This window comes from Ooceraea biroi, chromosome 13 (assembly GCF_003672135.1).
Source record: "Ooceraea biroi isolate clonal line C1 chromosome 13, Obir_v5.4, whole genome shotgun sequence".
Taxonomy (NCBI): Eukaryota; Metazoa; Arthropoda; class Insecta; order Hymenoptera; family Formicidae; genus Ooceraea; species Ooceraea biroi.
The window spans coordinates 8,350,102-8,364,367 of record NC_039518.1 but is presented as its reverse complement, the minus strand read 5'-3'; the positions used below and the strand labels follow the sequence as shown (position 1 = coordinate 8,364,367).

At 31.1% G+C, this 14,266-nt stretch overlaps 1 protein-coding gene and 1 long non-coding RNA gene across 2 annotated transcripts; one reads left to right on the top strand and one right to left on the bottom strand.

Moving 5' to 3' along the window:
• Positions 1–820: 820 nt before the first annotated feature.
• LOC113563265 lies at positions 821–4,017 on the bottom strand. The gene is made up of 5 exons (XM_026974672.1): positions 3,979–4,017; positions 2,499–2,707; positions 2,021–2,123; positions 1,335–1,511; positions 821–907 (listed from the first exon to the last, which is right to left on the bottom strand). Exons 2-5 carry the CDS (start codon positions 2,551–2,553, stop codon positions 880–882), a joined length of 363 nt encoding a protein of 120 aa, XP_026830473.1. The 5' UTR covers positions 2,554–2,707; positions 3,979–4,017; the 3' UTR covers positions 821–879.
• Positions 4,018–7,597: 3,580 nt separating this feature from the next.
• On the top strand, positions 7,598–11,015 carry LOC105284359. The gene is made up of 5 exons (XR_894865.1): positions 7,598–7,700; positions 8,857–9,135; positions 9,591–9,687; positions 10,350–10,524; positions 10,833–11,015. It is a non-coding gene; the product is annotated as an uncharacterized LOC105284359 (long non-coding RNA).
• The last annotated feature ends 3,251 nt before the right edge of the window (positions 11,016–14,266 follow it).

Sequence of the window (14,266 nt, the reverse complement as noted above, 5' to 3'; positions counted from 1 at the left end):
TATCTACGCAATGATTTAGTGACGCATTTCAAAATGTTGTCCTTGCACATCGATACAAGCTAGACATCGACGTAGTACAGAATTTGTTACAGTACGACATTCCTGAAAATTTTGTTGCATCTCAGTAACTGAATTAGTAATTCGTTGCTTTAAATCTATCTGGTACTCTCCTGTTAGGAAATCTACGTTGATACTCTCGTACGGCAGCTCGTGCATTTCCGTCACAGAATCCGTACACGAAATGAATATCAGTGTATTCCTCATTTGAAAACACTTTTGGCATTCTGATAGTAATTGCTAGTTGACACGACGATTGAAATCTAACAGCTACTGTTGTGAAAGTAACAATCATACTGAATCGTTTCAACATAGTGAACATGAATACATGTGAACATCTTCGACCTTGCAAATTCTACACTATGTTCCGTTGTTACTTATCTCATATTTCTTTTCAATATTGGTTTATAACTTTGTAATAAAGCATTTCTAAGCAAACTCGATATAAGAATTTTTTCTTATTTCCACTAGTAGAATATGCCCCGCAGTTTGTCGGTTAAAACCCGGGACACCCTGTATATATCATGTTATATATACGTAATATGTAATAATAATGCATCATAAAGTCATGTTTATAATATACGCTTATGAGTATATATATTATATTATATTAACAGTCGTGGCCGAGTGCTTATATTATTTATATCATTATGCATGCCTGATTTTATTAAGAATTCTTATCTTCTAAGTATGCTAAATATATATATGCAAACGCATTCATTTAGTAAGCAACTCGCTTGTCACAGCCATTATAAAAGGAAGACTATTTCCACTAATACATATAAAATAAGGCTGGAGATTGCTATAATAATGTTATATTTGCTAATCAAGTGTACGTCTTCTGGGATGCCTGCAAAAATTATAAGACTAGCATTTATTAAACTTGCACATGAATAAACTACACATAAACTTAAAGTTTTTAACGATATAATATTATTGGAATATTTAGTAATTTTCCATTGTAAGTAATAGAAGAATTATATTAATACAGTTTCATTAACGTACCTATTACATTATTAAAAATTGAAGACGAATTATGAAAATTTATTAAGAATTTATTTAAAAAACTAGAAATAAATTCTATTAAAACAAAATTTTATAGTAGAATAAAAGGACTTTTTCAGAAAGTTTCATAAAATATATCATGTATATTAAAATATGTTTTGGAGAGAAAAAATATTATTTATATTATAATAATATTTCAAATATATTTCGAAATATATATTTCAAGTATATGCAATACATATCTTCCTAAATGTTTCGTTAAAATTACATACCATGTACTTTTATCTTGCTCGTCATTATTCTTCTTGGCATGCCTATTAGGTATCATATAGTCTATAGTATGTATCTCACGAACGGCTATGGCATCATCTAGGCTTGATTGTCGTCGTACTATTCGTCGACTATTCTTGCGGTGGTTTCCATTCTGGTAATGATGATACATGCCAAGCCTTACAAAAGAAAAACTGCTTTTATATGCAATGTCATATAGATACATACACAATTAAATACATAATGTTACAAAAATGACGAATCGTAATAACATAATAATATTCAATAAAAAAAATTCAGAATAAAACGATTAAATTATGAGAAGTAATCGCGAAGAATCAGGCGTGCTATAATATTATATTTAAAACCTTTAAACTCTACAAAACCCTTTGAGAATGCGAAGTTATTGAAATTGCATGCTAATCGTGTATTCTAAAAATAATGTTTTTAAATATTAAGGATGCAGAACTTTGTTAGAATAAAATAGAAGTTGCCAATTATATTCGTGTCATATTATCATACATCAAAGCTCGATATTCTATACGTGCAAATCCATTTATAACCATCTATTTATAATCGTCTAAGATGATCATTATTTAATTACTATATGTATGCTATTATGAAAATTTATTTTTATTATTTATTATTTCTATTATTAATTTTTATTTATAGTTCGACATTGACTTACAGAAATAGCGATAAGAAACACCCAGATACTGTGAATACAATTGCTCGAATAATCTTTGTATTTACGTCGGTGTATGATGGTAAGAAGAATATTAAACCTATTGCTGAAAAGATAATCTGATTTTAAACTAATTATATCCAGACTACATACACAATTATAATTAATTATAATTATTAATAATATATACAATTTTTCACTATTATATTGTAATCGTGTTATTTACAAAATAATCTTTTGTTTTAAATAAATTTAGTAAAATGCACTGTCACTCAGTTAAAATTCTTAGCAGCTGATACTTCTTATAAACATATTTTGCTGTGTCTATTTGAATAAAATAAAAATAATTAATATGCGGGCTTGCTGAGAAATATAAAATAATTAACTAGTAATAGAACAAAATGTGACACACGTGCATTTCAATTATATATAAATAAATGTATAAAGAGTCAAAGAAGTGATTAATTACATTCCAGCTTACCAATATAAATTTCTAATATGGTGAACATTAACACATAGTTGATCGCTTTCGACATTGTGAACACTAATGTTGATATTTGCGCAAGATAGTTTTTAATTATTCTTCAATGTCTATTGCTATGAAATTTTTAAAATAACCTGATCGCCTTATCCGTTTTTATTTTGTTAGTCGTTGTTTAGTCGTCTTAGTATGCCGATACTATAATAAGCCTAAAAGTAACAATGTAAAAAGTTTAATATTAAGATCTCGTAATACACTGATACTCATTCGACCAACATTAAAACTTGATTCTGACACTTTATAAAAAAACTATCGAATAGTCTAACAAGTAGGAGATGACGTATGAACATATAAATAAACATAATTTGTTGTAAGTATATGCCGATAAGCGCGCCAACAAAAATTCTAACATGCTCATTTAGCTAGGGAAAAAAACATCTAAGAAATTTCTACGATAAATATGTAAAACTGAACATTTTATGTAGACTGAATTAAGAAAGTTTCCTAAAATTAAGGGGGGAGCCTGCTTTAGAACGCTGAAAATAAGGTATATTTTACGAATTGTTTTTGGAGAAACTATACAGCGGATCATTATAAAACTTTGATGCATTTATTAGTACATGTTTAAAGATAAAAAAATTATTTTTTGATTTGAATATATCGCTTGTAGAGGTCGTCCTGGAGAAATCTTAGTGCAGCCGCGTCGCCGGCATTGCAAATTGGTGAGCATTCTCCTGCCTCCAAATTTCGTCTAAACTGAAAAATTGAAATATGTTCTCGTTATTTATGAATTCCCATCGTCGATGAACCAAAGAGAGAAGAAAAAAGTTGAAAAGTGCCAAAATGGTGGAGCTTAGAACACAAAAGTACGATTTTTAGGCAAAGTTTTGAACTTTTTCATGCAAAAATAATTGTTTAACTTAATGTTTTTATGAATATTAAAGGTTCATCGACGATGGGAATTCATAAATAACGAGAAAATATTTCAATTTTTCAGTTTGGATGAAATTTGGAGGCAGGAGAATGCTCACCAATTTGCACAGATGCCTCCAGGACGACCTCTACAGGCGATATATTCAAATCAAAAAATAATTTTTTTATCTTTAAACATGTACTAATAAATGCATCAAAGTTTTATAATGATCCGCTGTACAGTTTCTCCAAAAAATTCGTAAAATTATACCTTTTTTCAACGTTCTAAAGCAGGCTCCCCTTAACGCTGCGCTGCGAACGGCGAATGTAATAATGATACTCGTAATGCACGCGAAGAAAAAAGTTGAAAAGTGCCAAAATGGTGGAGCTTAGAACACAAAAGTACGATTTTTAGGCAAAGTTTTTGAACTTTTTGATGCAAAAGTAATTGTTTAACTTAATGTTTTTATGAATATTAAAGGTTCATCGACGATAGGAATTCATAAATAACGAGAAAATATTTCAATTTTTCAGTTTGGATGAAATTTGGAGGCGGGAGAATGCTCACCAATTTACAATGCCGGCTGCACTAAGATGCCTCCAGGACGACCTCTACAGGCGATATATTCAAATCAAAAAATAATTTTTTGTATCTTTAAACATGTACTAATAAATGCATCAAAGTTTTATAATGATCCGCTGTACAGTTTCTCCAAAAAATTCGTAAAATTATACCTTGTTTCAACGTTCTAAAGCAGGCTCCCCTTAACGCTGCGCTGCGAACGGCGAATGTAATGATGATACTCGTAATGCACGCGAAGAAAAAAGTTGAAAAGTGCCAAAATGGTGGAGCTTAGAACACAAAAGTACGATTTTTAGGCAAAGTTTTTGAACTTTTTGATGCAAAAGTACTTTTTTAACTTAATGTTTTTATGAATATTAAAGGTTCATCGACGATGGGAATTCATAAATAACGAGAAAATATTTCAATTTTTCAGTTTGGATGAAATTTGGAGGCAGGAGAATGCTCACCAATTTGCAATGCCTCCAGGACGACCTCTACAGGCGATATATTCAAATCAAAAAATAATTTTTTGTATCTTTAAACATGTACTAATAAATGCATCAAAGTTTTATAATGATCCGCTGTATAGTTTCTCCAAAAAAAATTCGTAAAATTATACCTTGTTTTCAACGTTCTAAAGCAGGCTCACCCCTTAACGCTGCGCTGCGAACGGCGAATGTAATGATGATACTCGTAATGCACGCGAAGAAAAAAGTTGAAAAGTGCCAAAATGGTGGAGCTTAGAACACAAAAGTACGATTTTTAGGCAAAGTTTTTGAACTTTTTGATGCAAAAGTACTTGTTTAACTTAATGTTTTTATGAATATTAAAGGTTCATCGACGATGGGAATTCATAAATAACGAGAAAATATTTCAATTTTTCAGTTTGATGAAATTTGGAGGCAGGAGAATGCTCACCAATTTGCAATGCCTCCAGGACGACCTCTACAGGCGATATATTCAAATCAAAAAATAATTTTTTGTATCTTTAAACATGTACTAATAAATGCATCAAAGTTTTATAATGATCCGCTGTACAGTTTCGCCAAAAAAATTCGTAAAATTATACCTTGTTTTCAACGTTCTAAAGCAGGTTCCCCCTTAATCAAACCTGCTCATAATACGATCACGACAACTAACGTATTAAAACGGTAACCATTTCTTCACCTTTCCAAATTTGAAACTAGTTGATGCCGTGACTTCTCTGAAACGACTGGACGATAGTAAGGATTTCGTTATATGATGTACCCAAGATCCTTAGCATACTAGGGAAGGGAGGCTTCCTTGCTTGTGTTCTATTAGATACCAGTGGTAGCTTATAGTGTGACCTATTTTCTTATGTCCGTATTTACTAAATGTCAACGTAACATTCCTGTTATTATCTAAAGGCTATTTTCTTTCCTATTATTATATACATATATTTAACATCTTATACACATGACTGAAATGTAGATGTAAAATTTAAAAATAAAAGAATTATTAGGGGGAAGAAATAAAAATACTAAAACTACTAAAGTAACGATATGTTTAATGCATAAAGTACATGAACTGACTGGAAAAGTAATTCTACAATGTTAGTAATAATATCTCGAAGTTGTTAGCAACTATTTTACATTATAATGATCAAATATGTCTTTGTAATATTGAACATGACAATTATATGTCAAAATCATGAAATCATAGTATTGTGTAATGCAATTTATGCATACATGTGTATGTGTAACTTTATCATTGCAAGGTATATGTACCTATATATAAATATATATACATAACGTAATGTATTATGTCACATGAAATATGCAATAACATAACATAATAATGTAATATGTAACAATAATGCAATAATAATATAACGTTATAATAATAACTTATTACTATATTATGTCAGTACATGTCAAATTTTATTAAAAGGTTTTATCGAAACACAAATATGCACACGCGCGCACGTATTGAGCAACTCACTGTCGTCATAGTCATTGTAAAGAATTGTTTCCACCAATATATGCAAAACAGCATTACAAATACATATCAATGCAATAATATTCGCGAATTAAATGTAATTTTTCCGGAAGCGTGTCTGAAAATGATTATAAAATTGATATATAGTAGCAGATAAATAAAAAACTGTACACACAAACATAAAATTTTTAACGATAGAGTACCATTAAAATATGAATTAATTTGCCATTATAAGTAACATTAAAATTATATTAATATTGTTTTATTAACGTATTACATTATAAAAACTGAAGATGAATAATGAAATTTTATTAAGATCTAATGAAATTCATAAGAAAAAACTAAAACTAAATTTTACAATAGAACTAAATCGTTAAAACAAAAATTATTAATTTCTTATATATTGTTTTGTCGATGATAGGCAATGATTGTGTATATATATATCAAGGCATATTTTTTTATAAAATAAAATATAAAATTTCATGTATTAAATATATTTGGAATACATTACTAACGATATATAGTGTCATCATTCTTAAGCACCATTTGGTTAGCATTAAACCGAAGTAACGGAGTAATTAGTCAATCTACAAGGCCTCTCAGTATTTTGTTGAGCCATGGGTATGGCCTCTTGTATGGCTTGTTCCATGACTTGTTTAGTGTTGTATTGAATAATTCTGACAAAAGAAAAATCAATTTTACAATCGTAATATGGACACATATACACTTAAATTGTTGTACAGAAAAAGATATTTCTATACTTTGTGAATGTTTAGTTATCAAAGATGACTATTATATTATATTATATTAATTATTTACGTGTATACGTGTCATTATAAAAACTCAAGTTTACTTACAAATTGACATCGACTTACATTGTCAGAATTGAGCCAAACCCAGCTAATAATATCATAATTACCACAACAGCTATTTCACCTGTCGTGAGTTTAGTGCCTGGTAACCCACATAATAATCCGGATACTGCAAAAATAATCGTGATTTTAAACTAATTATACGTATCCAGAATAAGTATATAAAACTTTTTACTACCACATTCTAGTTGTATTTAACAGAAAAGTTTTACTCGTTAATTATGTTAAAATTTCTAATTTGTTATTAGGAATTAACGTAGTAGTAAAAATGCATTCAAATACGCTGAATTAAAATTCTTAGTAGCCGATACTTTTTATGTGGATATATTTTGGCTGTGTCTATTTAAATGAAATAAGAATTATCAAATGTTTATTAATCGCTAAAAATATAAAACAATTAATAATAAAATGAATCACACGTGTATTTGAAATATATATAAATAAGTATATAGAAACTATACACTTAAAATATATGTAAATAAATATATAAAGTGCGACTAATTATAACAATATGTAATTAATAATTCCATCTTACCAACACACATAGTTATAAAAATGCCTATTATTGCAACCACCATAAATCTCGGCATTTTGAATTTTCTATTGTTTATATATGCGAAAGAGTTTATTTAATGCTTCTCCAAATTACTGTCGTATTGAAATCTCAAAATTACAAGACCGTCGAAACCATGCTGTGTCTCCTTTGTACGACCGATATCAAAATAATAATAGTGTGCTAAGGATCTTGTGTACACCATATAAGCGAAATGCTTATTATTGTTCAGTCGTTTAGATAGAGAAGTCACAGTACCAACTAGTTTCAGATTTGGGACGGAGGAATTTGGAAGGAAATAGTTTGAATACGAATAATTGTCGTGATCTTGTTATTATAAGGTTTGGTTAACTATTCTGTTTAGTTACAATCGAGTCAAAACATAAAATGTGCGATTTACCTATTTATTTTAGAAACTACTTAGATATCTTTTCTTTCAAGCTAAATAGGCATGTTGGAATTTTTGTTGACGCGGTTATCGCCGCGTTCATACGTCTTAAAACATGTCAAAATATATTTTAAATGTTTCGATCCTGTTTCGGATCCTTTTCAGTGATTGATTAAGGGGGAGCCTGCTTTAGAACGTTGAAAATAAGGCATAATTTTACGAATTTTTTTGCAGAAACTGTACAGCGGATCATTATAAAACTTTGATGCATTTATTAGTACGTGTTTAAAGATAAAAAACATTATTTTTTTATTTGAATATATCGCCTGTAGAGGTCGTCCTGGAGGCATTGTAAATTGGTGAGCATTCTCCTGCCTCCAAATTTCATCCAAACTGAAAAATTGAAATATTTTCTCGTTATTTATGAATTCCCATCGTCGATGAACCTTTAATATTCATAAAAACATTAAGTTAAACAATTATTTTTGCATGAAAAAGTTCAACAACTTTGCCTAAAAATCGTACTTTTGTGTTCTAAGCTCCACCATTTTGGCACTTTTCAACTTTTTTCTTCTCTCTTTGGTTCATCGACGATGGGAATTCATAAATAACGAGAACATATTTCAATTTTTCAGTTTAGACGAAAGTCGGAGGCAGGAGAATGCTCACCAATTTGCAATGCCTCCATGACGACCTCTACAGGCGATATATTCAAATCAAAAAATAATTTTTTTTATCTTTAAACATGTACTAATAAATGCATCAAAGTTTTATAATGATCCACTGTATAGTTTCTCCAAAAACAATTCGTAAAATATACCACATCATTTACCACCATTTTCACGGTCACTATACGCTGGAGAGAATTCAAAATTGGATTAAGACATTTGATATCTATTTTCACACAAAATAAGTCATAAGTATACACAGATAAGAAATCAACCAGAGTTGCAATTTGTCTATTTAGTTTGAAAACTAGGACAGAACCTTTAATTAATAATTTTTAGGTATTTTTTATTTCAGTATTTATGTCATTTTTATACGTACATCTCGTTGGCACATGTCCAATTTGTTCAATTATTCGAAATATTCTTGTTGTAATGTTTCAGAATTTGAGGCCAGCCGAACAAATACCGATCCAAATCTAATAAGAAAAACTTTATACTTTTAAACTTGTTGTTATATAGTACCACGATACTAACAAGCCAAAACAAACTAAAGATTAAACAAGAAAAAAAGAGAAAGTAATCTTTATATTTTTTGAGATATTAAAGCAGCATTAATTTGGAGGATCGTCAAATAATATCTTGTGCAAATATCAATATTATTCACAATGTTTAGCAAGTATCTAGTAATGTTAACAGTTAACCTCTTTGCAGTAATTATTGGTAAGATCGTGCAATAATATTAGTTATTATATATTATTATAATTAATCATTTGTTTCACTATTTTATCACTATTGGTTTAGATATATTTCAAATGCATTTTATTGCATTACTAATCAATTGTTTTATATTATTTAGCAATTATATATATTAGCAATTAACCTTTATATTCAATTATGCATAGTTTATTTAAATTCAACTTTTATATTCAACTATTCTTACTTTATTTAAATGGGCTCAGGGAAAATATATTTATAAGTAACAATTGCTAAGAATTTTCATTCAATGACAATGCGTTTTTGCCACGAAATTTATACGTAATAATAAAAACTTAACTTTTAACACATTTTAACATTAATACAGTTTTGTATGAAACACAATTGGTATGTGATGATGGCAGATTTTATATATTCGTGTTCTGGATGTAGTTAGTTGAACATCATGATTATTCTTCCAGGAGGACTTATAATAATAGCATCACCAATTTCAGATTTAATAAAGATTATTCTGTCATATCTGATACTAGGAATTGGACTAGCCCTAGATATATTTTTGTAAGTCGATATCGATTTGTAAATAAACATAAATTTTCATGACACACATACACATAGTACGTAAATAACGAAGTAATGATCATATTAAACAATTACATTGTCATCCACAAAGTATAAAAATATTAATGCAAATAGAAATTTTATTTATTTTTAATGAGAAAACTTGTCTTTGTCTTGGGAATAATTTCAGTATTTAATTCAATACTTTCCTTTTAAACAATATTCAATTTCAACAACATTTTTAGCAATTTCTTATAGGTATATGATTATTAACCGATTGACACAAATAGCGCGGCGAGCTTAGTTATATGATAATTTGAAAACTATGAACTTGAATTTTATTTGAGATAGTTATATAGTTATATAGATAGTAAAGTAGATATAGTCTCAATGTTCAAGAATGTTCGTTTTTTCAGACTAGTGTGCAATTTTAAATGATTCCGCATTTTCACAGAAGTTTGTAAGGTGTAAATATAACCGCTATAAATAATGCACTCGATTCTACATAATTATTTTACACGATATATAATTTGACTATTTTGTTCTTCATTTCTCTTTGATTGAATGTTATTGCAGATCTATCTTTTCTGTACAATAATGTACTTAAGTGTGTATGTGTCGATGGTAGGTTTGCACGTAAAAATGTTTTTTTATTTTATAAGAATACATACATACTATAGTCAACATTATCAACAAACGGCGCCAGAGGCCCCGGCCGAAGAAAATTCCATGGATGCGTTTATTCCAAACAACCGCCGTAGACCACGTAATGGGAATGCTGCACATCCGATTGAGGCTCAAGCATGGGGTGTTCAAGGATAATGATATTATATATTAGTAATATATTTCATATATATTTTATGAAATTGTATAAAAAATGTTGCCTTGATACACATCATTAGCTAATATTGCCAAAACAATATGTATGAGAAATACGCAATATTTTATACGGATAAATTTTCATGATTTGTTTTCCATTTTTAATAATGTAATATGAAATCGTATGAGTATAATCCTAATGTTACTTATCATGGCAAATTTAATTAAATATTCTAATAGTACTGTATCGTACTGTAAAGCTTTTATGTATGGATATAGTTTTTACTTAAGTACTAGCATATAACAGTTTTATAATTTTGTTTCAGATGCGCTTCCGAAAGAATTGAATTTAACATCCAAGTATTGTTGTATTATTGTTACATATCTCTCATGTTATTTTATACTTATCGATGGAGATGATCCTTCGCTTTACAGTGACTTTGACAGCAGTGAGTTGTTAGTGCGCGCGTGACATAATACGCGTATACATATTTATACCATATTTAAAAGATTCAAAATTTTTAAAAAATCGAACATGCATAATGATATAATGTAATAATAAGTATATGTTATAAACGTTATGATATAACGTATGCATTATTATTACATATTACGTATAATATAACAATATATATATAAATGTATTTTAAGCACAATAACAAAATTATATATTGATATACATACATTATTTTATATTTACATACATTATATATATTTGTATATGCATACACTGTTTTACAAATGCTATGTACGTTTCATGAACAAGACAGATACATAATTTTTTATCTTCAAAATTAAAAGAGTATGTTTGATAATTACAATGTTAAATACTTGTTAACAATTGTAACGCAGTATTAATAACATTTTGTAATTACTTTAAAACTTGCGAATTATGTATTTCACCTTCGTGTCACACATTTTATGTACTTTAAGCATTGAAATATACAATTAGTAGTATTTTTAGTATTCTTAGTAGTATTTTCCCTATAATAATATCTTTTCTATTTTTGAATGTTACATATATATTTCAGATAGGTATGTGTGTGTGTACGGTGTTAAATGTATAATAATAAGAAAAAAAGATAACAATTATATAATAACATGAAAGTTAAGAGTTGATCCTAGTAAATGCACAAGAAAACTCAGGTCGAGTACAAAGTATAGAAAAATATCGGTGCGTCTTAACATGTGAAAATAAGTAATAAAGATTCTGCAAGTATTTTCAAATATACCTAATATTTAAAGTTTAGCAAAAAAGAGCAACTCGATCCTTCGCATATACTACATAGTAAGTACATGATCGGCCTCGCCGATCCGTGCACTTGGCACGAGATACTACCGTGTCTCTTGATTACCTAGATCCAATTGCATTAATATCCAAGTAGCATGCCTTTGCAATGCGGAACACATTCCAGCACGCAACAGTTGTCCTCTCCATTTCTCTTCTTCGTAATCCTATTGTCGGTTTCACCTTCCTATTTCCTTCATTGAAATTGTCTCACGATAATAAGTAAGCCGCACTTGCCGCTCGGTCGCGATCGTGAAGAAGCTGCTGAGATAAAGTGCCTCACACCCTTGAATTGATCGCGAATTCACTGGGATTCCTTATCATTTATGACGATTTTATTCATTACGCGCGCGCTTCTCTAGTATATCAAACAGTTATTAGGGGTGTGATTTAGTTTTGAGGGTTTTTTGCTCAAAAACGCATGTATTTAAATATGATAATGAATGAATACCTTCATCAAAATATTTTCCTTCGTTTTCTATCACTTTTTCCCATCTTTCTGGCAAGAGATGGATTCCACCACGATAAAATGACTCTTCTTTCAGTTGATCCATTCGTCGACGAATTTTCGCACTTCTTCGAAATTATCAAAGTGTGTATCCTCTAAAGCGTGTTGCATCGACCGGAACAAATAATAATCGCATGGAGCAATGTCCGGAGAATACGCGGGGTGCGGTAAGACTTGCCATTCGAGCTCTAATAGTATTTGTTTCACTGACAACGCAACGTGAGGTCGAGCGTTGTCACGAAGAAGAATCACTTTCCGTCGTTTACTCGCAATTGGTGGTCGTTTTTGGTCCAGTGCTTGCTTCAACTTGTACAATTGGTGTCGATAACGATCAGCCGTGACAGTCTCGTGCGGATTTAACAGCTCATAGTACACTATCCCACCAAATACAGAGCGTTACTTTTGAACCGTGAATATTGCGTCTCGGAGTGGATGTTGATGGTTCGCCTGGACCCACCCATGATTTTCTGCGTTTCGGATTATCAAAATAGATCCACTTTTCATCCCCAGTAACAATCCGAGACAAAAGACTCTTCTTTTTTGCCTGGCGATCAACGAAATGCAAATGTTCAAATGGCACTTTCCGATAATTGATGTCGAACCCATTTCCCTTCTTTCTGAATTTTTCCCATTTCATGTAAATGTTTCGTAACTGTTGTACGATCAACATTTAATGCTCTGGCAAGAGATGGATTCCACCACGATAAAATGACTCTTCTTTTCAGTTGATCCATTCGTCGACGAATTTTCGCACTTCTTCGAAATTATGAAAGTGTGTATCCTCTAAAGCGTGTTGCATCCACCGGAACAAATAATAATCGCATGGAGCAATGTCCGGAGAATACGCGGGGTGCGGTAAGACTTGCCATTCGAGCTCTAATAGTATTTGTTTCACTGACAACGCAACGTGAGGTCGAGCGTTGTCACGAAGAAGAATCACTTTCCGTCGTTTACTCGCAATTGGTGGTCGTTTTTGGTCCAATGCTTGCTTCAACTTGTACAATTGGTGTCGATAACGATCAGCCGTGACAGTCTCGTGCGGATTTAACAGCTCATAGTACACTATCCCACCAAATACAGAGCGTTACTTTTGAACCGTGAATATTGCGTGTCGGAGTGGATGTTGATGGTTCGCCTGGACCCACCCATGATTTTCTGCGTTTCGGATTATCAAAATAGATCCACTTTTCATCCCCAGTAACAATCCGAGACAAAAGACTCTTCTTTTTTGCCTGGCGATCAACGAAATGCAAATGTTCAAATGGCACTTTCCGATAATTGATGTCGAACCCATTTCCCTTCTTTCTGAATTTTTCCCATTTCATGTAAATGTTTCGTAACTGTTGTACGATCAACATTTAATGCTCTGGCAAGAGATGGATTCCACCACGATAAAATGACTCTTCTTTTCAGTTGATCCATTCGTCGACGAATTTTCGCACTTCTTCGAAATTATCAAAGTGTGTATCCTCTAAAGCGTGTTGCATCCACCGGAACAAATAAGAATTGCATGGAGCAATGTCCGGAGAATACGCGGGGTGCGGTAAGACTTGCCATTCGAGCTCTAATAGTATTTGTTTCACTGACAACGCAACGTGAGGTCGAGCGTTGTCACGAAGAAGAATCACTTTCCGTCGTTTACTCGCAATTGGTGGTCGTTTTTGGTCCAGTGCTTGCTTCAACTTGTACAATTGGTGTCGATAACGATCAGCCGTGACAGTCTCGTGCGGATTTAACAGCTCATAGTACACTATCCCACCAAATACAGAGCGTTACTTTTGAACCGTGAATATTGCGTCTCGGAGTGGATGTTGATGGTTCGCCTGGATCCACCCATGATTTTCCGCGTTTGGGATTATCAAAATAGATCCACTTTTCATCCCCAGTAACAATCCGAGACAAAAGACTCTTCTTTTTTTGCCTGGCGATCAACGAAATGCAAATGTTCAAATGGCACCTTCCGA

Bases quoted from the DNA above. Each gene is read 5' to 3' on its own strand.
- LOC113563265 (XM_026974672.1), bottom strand. From the start codon at position 2,553: ATGTCGAAAGCGATCAACTATGTGTTAATGTTCACCATATTAGAAATT. The intron at 1,512-2,020 runs GTAAGTCAATGT...TTCTTTTGTAAG, and splicing joins TGTTTCTTATCGCTATTTCT to GCTTGGCATGTATCATCATT. The intron at 908-1,334 runs GTATGTAATTTT...TAATTTTTGCAG, and splicing joins GAGCAAGATAAAAGTACATG to GCATCCCAGAAGACGTACAC.